General features: G+C 51.0%; 1 protein-coding gene across 2 annotated transcripts in view; it reads left to right on the top strand.

Moving 5' to 3' along the window:
• The first annotated feature begins 790 nt into the window (after positions 1 to 790).
• The window catches only part of RAB31 (RAB31, member RAS oncogene family), a 134,100-nt gene continuing 125,854 nt past the window's right edge, over positions 791 to 9,036 (top strand). Inside the window, exon 1 of one of the 2 annotated variants that reach the window (XM_045458823.1) lies at positions 791 to 1,069. In XM_045458823.1, coding sequence (XP_045314779.1) covers positions 1,031 to 1,069 — 39 coding nt within the window. In that variant the 5' untranslated portion in view covers positions 791 to 1,030. The remainder of the gene's footprint in view (positions 1,070 to 9,036) is intronic. The other variant, XM_045458822.1, reaches the window with a different exon arrangement.

The raw sequence follows: 9,036 nt of genomic DNA, 5'->3' as shown, positions 1-9,036 counted from the left end.
ATATGTCCAAAAAGCTGACATGTATATAGTAGCAACAAGTGAAGCTGTCTGAGTGGATGTGGTTCTCTGGGCTATGGATGGAGAAAAGAGGACAGTTTCCACAAGATTTCCTTGACTGTCTCAAGCCAGAGCCTCTTTTTATTTGCTGGTTAAGGAAAGTTGCAGAAGATCGGCCAGGAGCTACATATTTCTAGCTATACTTCTGAGGCTTGGGTGTCTGCCCAGGCATTTTCTATACTGAGCAAGGCAGCTTCCTCTCTGCAATGCATGTTTCCTTTTTCAGACAGGGACACATCTGTTTTGGAGGGAGGAAGAGACCATTGCTTCGGGAACCATTTTCAACTACATATAGAAAAATGAACTCAGGGCTGACAGTTAAGACGTGCATGGGAGTACGTTGAAGCCCCGGCATGAACAACTGCAGGAGCAGGTGGGTTGCAAAGTTAACTGTTCTGGGGCTTCATTTCTGCTGGGATCCTAGAGTGTCCGTTAACGACGGGGCTGCAGGCCGATTTCGAAGTGTTCCCATATAAAGGACGTCAGCCGGCAGCATCCACTTCGAGATGAGGAATGAAATCCTCAGGGACGCAGCCAGCCGTGGGGTCTCCCCACGGCGGACCCTGTCCTCCTTCCACCCCACGGGGCACTGCAGCCGGGGGAGGCTGGAGGGGCAGACGGCGGAGGGGCTGTGCAGAGCGGGTCCGGCTGCTGAGCAGGTCTGACCGGGGAGGCACTCCGCCAAGAACTCCGCAAGTCCCGGGGGCGGCCCCCTGGTGGCTGACGCCGTCTGGGGGCGTTCCTGGGAGCTGGGGGCCGCCGAGGTTAGACCCGAAGTCCCGGGAGGAGCCGGCCGGCGGCCACGTGACCGACCGCGGCGGGGCCGGCGGCCCAGAAATAGCAGCGGCGGCGGTCCCGCCCGCGGGCTGCCGCGAGCGAAAGGCGGAGACTGGAGGACGCAGGCTGGGCGCGGGCGCGGCGCGGCCCCGGCCCCGGAGGATGCTGAGCCCCTGCCCGGTCCGGCCCCGAGCACATGATGGCGATACGGGAGCTCAAAGTGTGTCTTCTCGGGGTGAGTCCTGCGCCGCCCTCTGCCGGGGACACCCACGTCCGTGCCCCCCCCCTCCCCCGGCCCCTGCGCCCCCAGTCCACTGCGCCCTCTTTTCCCAGCCCGGCGGGGGTCGGGTCCGAGCCTGCCCCGGAGCTTCGCGCTCGTTCACCGCGGCCGGCCCGTCGCCCGGGAGTCGCTGGGGCCCCGCCGCGCTCGGGCCGGGCCGGGCCGCGCCGCGCCGCGGGACCCTCCGCTGGGACACGCAGAGCGGCCGCCGCTCCTCGCCGCCGCCGCGGTCCCTCCGGCCTCCGAGGGCTTTCTCCTTCGCCTTTGATAATTTCCTTCCGGCGGAAACTTTAAGTTACTCAGCCAAGGCTCCAGATCCTTTTTGCGTCTCGGGGGCAATTGGTTTATTCACTTTTTGGGGGGAGCGGGAGGGGGAGGGGGAGGAGGAGGGTTGGGGGGGGGGTGGTGGGAGAGAAAGCCCAGCCAGACGCGAGAAAATGCGAGGGGATGGCCCGGGTGGAAGGTGAAGAGAAAAGTGCTGGAGAGCACTGCGCCCGAAAACTTCTGTGCAGGATGAGAAAGTTCTCCCCTATCAGCGCTTCCCCTCCCCGAGTGGGTCTTTCTGAGGAGTCTGAGGAAATGTGAAAGAAGCCAGAAACAAAGACAGAAATACCCAAGCCCTTTGCTCTGGGCAGACCTGCCGGGTGACACAGGGCAGGCCCTGGAAGACCCGCGGCAGAGAGCTCAGATAATGGTCAGGGTCATTTCCTTTCGGGTGCCCACACCAAATTCCAGAATTTCTTCTTTTGAAAGAGATGGTTTTAAGCCGTGTTTTCAGCAGCCTTCGGCATGGATGCCTGGGGTACTGCCCCTGGCAAGTCTGGTCTCCCAAGAAAACCATTTCCTACAAAAAGAACAGCAGAGGGGTAGACCCGTCGTTATTTAGAAGAAAGGCTCACTGGTCTGTCGAGATGGAAGACGGATGTCCTGGATGTACGGAAAGCCTATACTGAGGAAATGGTCCCAGGTTAGGACTGAATTGTACCAAACCAGCCAGGTGTCTAGGCTCCATCTAGGCTCCTTTGGCACTTCTGGCTGGACAACGTTCTCGACTGTCTTCCATCACTGTCATTCACACCAGATTGTCCGGTTCGCCTAGAATTCCAGGGGACCTGGCAAAGGCCCTCCCTTCTCTGTCACCCTGGGCACAAACTACCCAGTGTTCCTGCCCTCCTGCCTTGCTCAGCCCCAGCTGGGATCTGGAAAAGGATCCTGCCCCGGTCTTCCTCCGCTGACCTTTATTTGTGTTGCAGTGTGGGTTTTACCCTCTGCGGGGCTCTCCAACATGGTTTCGACATAAATTCCGGGAATCTCGTGTTTTCCTTGCGAGGGGTCATTCCAGCCTCATGTGTCCCAAGGAATCAAGAGCAACTTTGATGTGTATTGTGTGTGCCAGGATGGGCCTCGGGAGTAAATGAAGTAGGAGATGTTTTGGCTGCCCCCAAGTCCCCCCGCCCCACGCTTTCTCCTTTGGCATCTGCTTAGGAGGCACAAGTGCTACTCATCACAGGAATTATTTTCACTGTTCAGGGATGAGTCTCCGTATCCTTCTACAAGGAAATGGATCACTGGCCGTGCAATTCTGGGCAAGTGCTTCAGTTGCCTCATCTATAAAATGGATGTCATAACATCTTCCCTTTTAAGGCAGAGGACTATACCAGATGATCTGCTAAGATACAGGGTACCATGTCCTGCTAACCTGTGATTCCAGGGTGACAGTTAGTAAGCCTGGTGTATGAGAGAGCTGGAGGAAGTCCCTTTACTTCTTTTCTTTTATCTCTGCGAATGAAACATATCCTTTTAGTTGGCTTCCTGGAGACCGTGCCTCACCCTGGTTCTTTGCAGTGGCTCTGTTGGTAGGAGTTTGGCTTGCGAGGACACAGCCCTGCCAGAGCAGAGCAAGAAGGTTTTTCTGGGCGGATGGAAGCTTTGAAGCATCATTCCCGTAACACCATGTCAGCGGCCTTCTTTTATTTATTTATTTATTTATTTATTTATTTATTTATATTTTTACATTTATTTGTTTTTGAGAGACAGAGAGAGACAGAGCACAAGTGGGGGAGGGGCAGAGAGAGAGGGACACCAGAATCGGAAGCAGCCTCCAGGCTGTCAGCACAGAGCCCGATGCGGGGCTCGAACCCACGAGAACTGTGAGATCATGACCTGAGCCCAAGTCGGATGCTTAACCAACTAAGCCACCCAGGCACCCCAGCGGCCTTCTTTTTTGTGAGAGTGGCTCTAGGTTTTAGTCTTGTTTAGGTCAGAGGGCCAGTGACCTTATCCCCCACACTGAGTGAAATTTGTTAGGTCCTGTGGTTTGCCTGGGCCTGTCTTGGGTAAGATGTATGTGATAGGCTGTATTCTTAGCTGCTCATTCCTATAGGGGGGTTCTCTGGGTGAGATAGCATTTGGGTGAGTTCAAAGCCATTTTAACCACCTTGGGTTCACTCTCTTAATTTGAGAGAGAACCTTGCAGGTCGGTGACTAAAAGAAGGAATCAAGAACAAGGCCAAAAGTCCTCAAAACTTTAGCAGGAGCCTTGGGCTCTTTTGGGTTCTCTTTGTCGGGAGGTCTCTTTTCTAGAGGCAGTCTTACACATGGCTAGCACTCAGCTTCCTGTTTTTCAGCCACGACATCTTCCTGAAGTCTCAGTCGGACTGAGACCTTAGAAGCCATGCCCTCTGTCATGTCACTTTCTTTTGTGCCCCCTTGAGAAGGTGATGGAGAATGCAGAGCTCCTAACTGAAGTCTGGCTGTCTCACTGGGGAGGCTGAGGGGCTAGTCTTTTTGTGCCCGGCCATCGGCCTTGAGTGTTTCGTGGCTATTCGAGGAGGCACTTCCCATTTAAGGCACAAAGTGTGGGCAGTGCAGACTTTTATCCCTCTTAGCTGTGGTCTGCAGCCTCTGCGGGGTCGGAGGTTCCCAGCTGGAGGGTCATTCGCAACAGGTGGAATAAGCCAGATGACAGGTCTTCTCCGCCTGTACCTGTGCCTTTCACGACCATGAAGTTCAGCATGTCTGTCTTGCTCCTTTTGGTCAGTGCTCCCAGATGGAGTCAACAGCAGTCTAGGGAGCATTCCCTGAATGCTTTGTGCATTCAAACCAAGGACTCAAGAGCATTGGGTTTATTTAGGCTACCTGTTATAAATTCTTGGCTCTCGTTGCTGTCATGGGTGGCTTTTCTCGTGTTTATCCTAAGCCTTTGTGAATGCCCTTTCCTGGGATAAACCAGGGTGCCGTGGAAGCTAGCCACGCAGGACGGTGTGCTTGCCAGGGGCACACGGTGAAAAGGGGTCCTTATGAGACACCCAGGACCCGTGGGTCCCGTTCTTGTCTATAAAGTGCCAATCATCCCACTTTGTAATCTGAATTAGTATTATGAAACATGTAGCTTGAAAACAATGCCCTTAAAAAGAGCGAAGTATGTTAAAAAAAAAAAAAAACCTAACAAAAACAATATCGAGGCAGCAGCTGTTCCAACCCCAAAGGTGGAAAGCTTCCCAGTGTGCATTTTTAACACACATCACCACGTGGCAGAAAGCAAGGGGAGGGGGAGAGAGAGGGAGAGGAGGGAGAAGAGGAGGAGGAGGAGGGGGCGGAGAGGATCTTCCTTTTCTTCTATTATTTCCTCTGGGTGTGTATGCTTAAAAACTGCTTCCGGATGGAATCCCAAAGAGATTTATATTTGGGCTTTGGTTGTCTTGACGACAGTTTAGAGATTTCTGCCACTTCCTCAACAGCTTGAGTGGCATGGTTAAAACACAGCTGAGGGTGTCCCTGCTTCTGGTAAGGAGCTTGGTGCTCATCTTTCTGCTAGGATCCGGGTGATGGTTCATCACAGAGCAAACACCTGGGATTGGTGTGGCATCTGGGCAGCAGAGACCTCAGCTGTGTGCAGGGCCTTCCCGTGAGGGGACTGTGTGATCCCCAGAGGCTCTAGGACCCAAGGGTGGGACAGATAAGCAGATCAGTCAGAGCTATGGACCCTCAAATGGGCTACTTTGAGTGATAGTGAGCACTCCATCACCGAAAGCATTCATAAGACTAGGTGCGTCTGGTTGGGTCATCGTGGAAGGATGGAATGCGTAGGACAGGGAGGATTGGGCCAGGCACTCATCCGACTTGCTTTCCAAGAGATTCTAACATAACTCATTTTCATTTTTTCCCAGAAACCCCATTTCTTGGGGTGTGGGGGGTTGGTGGGGGAGGATGTAGAGAGGCTAGAAATCTAATCTGTTTCTTACCAAACCTGATTCCTGTATTAAATTGAACCCTTTGTGGAAAGCGTGGTACTGGGTTGAAAATAAATATGAATGACGTAGTGGGATGTCTTCTGGGAGCGCCCAGCGTATGATAACACCGAGCACCCACCGGGGTCGATGGACTCCGCCAGGGTCTCTTTGTTCCTTTTTTCTTCAGGGTCAACAATGGCTACATCTCCCTCTCAGCCTTCTGAGCTCAGTGCTCCCTGGGATATGCGTCAGAGTCACTTGCAGGCACTTTCAGACTTCTTGTGGTCCCTTCCCATCCCTTGTGAGGCATGTGGCCCCCACCCTTTCCCCTGGCCCGGGGTCACTGTTCTCATGAATGTGTCTGTCGTATCCCTCGGGACTGCTCCAAGCCCATTGCCATTGGAAAATATAAAACTTTACTTTCTAAGATGCTAGGGCACAAAAAGATTTTGAGCTCGCGAGTTACAAAGGGTCTTCACATTTAATTGCGTCCAACAAGTTAGATTACTTTTAGGTCTTGCCTGTCTCTGCAGATACTACACTTTGATTTGTCTTTATTTTTACAATTTCCAATACGTGCTTGAAAATGGAATAGGCATTCATCCGTTCAACCGCTCACCATCTATCTAGTGATTCTTTCATGCCAGGAGCTGCTGTGGGTGGCTGCAGGTAGGTAGGACAGCCATGAGCCTTGTCTTGGAAGCCCTCTACCTTTCCTGGGATGTGGACACAAAAGCAGTGACCTAAATGACATCACTTGTATTCCCGTGACGGCACTTACCACAGAGCCAAGCACAGCAGAAGGAATACAGTAAGATTATGATACGTACTGACCGCCGTCCGTCTTATTAGACGTGAGGACAGGTGAGGGGTAGAAAGTTTTTGCACCACGTCTGTTTTGACTGCCTGCTGGGCTAATTCTGCTGGAGGCAGAAGACAGGGAAGACGGGGTTCTGGTCCCTGCTGGTGATGGAGAGGTTCCTGGTCGGGCAGGGAAGACAGGCACGTGCACAGGAACTAACATTCGTGGCCATGGCGATGAGTGGGATCCTGTCACATGGTACAGCGGGAGACAAGGAAGTTAAATTGAATACAGGGGGGCTGGGAAAGGAGGAATCTGGGAAGGTATCTCCAAGAAGGAAGGATTTGAAGAGTGCCTCAAAGAACACACAGGGCTTTGACAAGAATGGAAAGTGGGTGTGGACTTCAGGCCTTGGGGAGAGCAGGTGGGACTCTGGTTCTCATGGTATTTTCTGGAGGGCTGAGGTGACTGGAAAGTGAGGGAGGCAGGGAGCACAGCCCTTCCACTCCTGGGCTGACCACCGTCTTGTTGACCCCACTACCTCCCTAGAATGGGGTCTTTTATTTTTAACTCCCTCTTTCCCTTCTTTTATTTTGAAACGTCTCAAACTCACAAAACATTTGAAAGAGCAGAGCAACGAATGCCTGTAAGTCTCTCCCCTAGATTCAGTGGGAATAACATCTTGCCAATCTCTTGCTTTTTATCTCTTTCCCTCTCTAATGTATTTTTTCCCTGAACCCTCTGAAAGTAAATTGCAGACATTATGACACTTGACTCCTATATAATTATGTATCTTTTAGAAGAAAGGATGTTCTCCTTCACAACTGTAATGCCCAGAACTGAACACAGATATAATGGTATCGTGTATGTAGTTCATACTCAGAGTTTCCAGTTGTCCCCAAATGACCTTGATAGCTGTTTAAGAAATCCACGGAGACCATGTACTACATTTGCTTGTCATGTCCCTCATCTAAAACAGTTCCCCTCCTTTTTTCTGCCACGAATCCAGGCCACTTATCTTGTAGAAAGTCCCAAGGCCTCAATTTTTCTAGTTGCCACCTCGTTGCTTCTTCTGGGTTATGCATGTTGGTGAGCAGACAACATACTTGATGTTGAATGGTCTTATTTTTTATGTGCTCGTGTATATTACAGTTTTCTTTCCCACTTACCTTTATGGCACTCATTCAACAAATTATCTCTTAGCTCCTACAAGTGCCAGGCAGTGGTATGTCTGAGCAAAACAAAGGGCTTTGACCTTATGGAGCTTACGTTTTAGCAGAAAGATGGGAAAACAGATTCTCTGGCTGGTTAGAAGGCGGTAAGTGTTATATGGAAAAGCAGATGTGGCCCAGAGCTGGGGGAGGGGCACAGGAGCTCCAGGAGGGGAGGAGCAGGTTGGTAGGGTGGTGGTGAGGAAGCTCTGTCTCTGTCAGAGACCAGATGGGGCTCCTGCTTTACCTGGGGTTTGACTTCGGTTTTGTGACTTGAGTCACATGGTGTGACCACTGAGCTGCTGAGAGTTGAGTAGGTCCTGAGGAACCAGAGTTGTCTCTCTTGATGTCTAACTCTTTGTCAGCTGAAATAAGGAAAAGAAAAGAGGGACTGAACATCGGGGTCACTGAATGGGTTTCTCACTGTGGAATCTTCTGTTTCGACGAATCTTTTCCTGATCTATTTCCTTGCTTCGAATACCTCAGACCTGCTCTGACTTCTCTGGAGGTCATGAACCTTCTGCTCGCTCAGGATTTAACCCAGAAGGTAGGCTAGGCTGCTTTCAGTTCCCTGGGAGGCTCCTGGAAGAGCTGGATTACCAGAATTTGAATGAGCCCTGTTGGAGAGCCAACAGAATATAGGGGAAATTGGTTCCCTCCTATTTTCTCTGCTTTGCAAAGGGTAGCAGAGAGCTGGATCTCTTTTTATCAACAGTATTTGCTTTTCTAGAAGAAAAAGATACCTGCATTATCCAGTATCACTTCCTTTCTTCTCTCATGGAGTCAGTATTCTAACTGGGATCTGCAGATAGAATGCCTAGTCCTAAAAGGTGCCTCTATCAAAGATTTCCCTGAAAGGGAGGGAGAGAGAGGAAGAGCTGGTTCAGGGACAGAGAAAGAAAGACAAGAGTAGGGAAGGTGGGGGGAGATGGGCGGGGGAGAGAGACACCCACGCACACACCTGTGCATGAAGAGTATCACTTAGAACTTGCCCACTTGCCCTCTGATGGCAAAGGGCAAGTTTTGTTTTTTGTTTTTTTCTGGTCAGACTATTAGCCAGGGTATTTAGATTTATGCAAGCTTAATTAAGAAAGTCTTTTTGGGGGGTGCCTGGATACCTCAGTCTGTTGAGCGTCTGGTTCTTGATTTCAGCTCAGGTCATGATCCCAGGGTCCTGGGATCAAGCCCTGCATTGGGCTCCATGCTGAGCATGGAGGCTGCCTGAGATTCTTTCCTCCTTTTCCCCCCTCTCTCTCCTGCTCGTGCTCTCTCTCTGTCTCTAATAATCATTTTTAAAAAGTCTTTTTTTTTTTAAAAAAAGAAAGCATAGCATCTATCCTACATATTTCATGGCCTTACCTCTCATTTCAGAAGCGAAAAATTTTCTAACCTTTTCCATAATAATCTTCTGAAGAGCTGTTTTCTTCATTATGAAGTAACACATGCTCATCTTTTTTTTTTTTAATGTTTATTTATTTTTGAGACAGAGACAGAGCATGAACGGGGGAGGGTCAGAGAGAGAGGGAGACACAGAATCCGAAGCAGGCTCCAGGCTCTGAGCTGTCAGCACAGAGCCCGACGCGGGGCTCGAACTCACGGACCGCGAGATCATGACCTGAGCCAACGTCGGCCGCTTAACCGACTGAGCCACCCAGGCGCCCCAACACATGCTCATCT

Source organism: Leopardus geoffroyi, chromosome D3 (genome assembly GCF_018350155.1).
Source record: "Leopardus geoffroyi isolate Oge1 chromosome D3, O.geoffroyi_Oge1_pat1.0, whole genome shotgun sequence".
Lineage (NCBI taxonomy): Eukaryota > Metazoa > Chordata > Mammalia > Carnivora > Felidae > Leopardus > Leopardus geoffroyi.
Note: the sequence above shows the minus strand (reverse complement) of the source record. Positions and strands in the feature narration are given on the sequence as shown.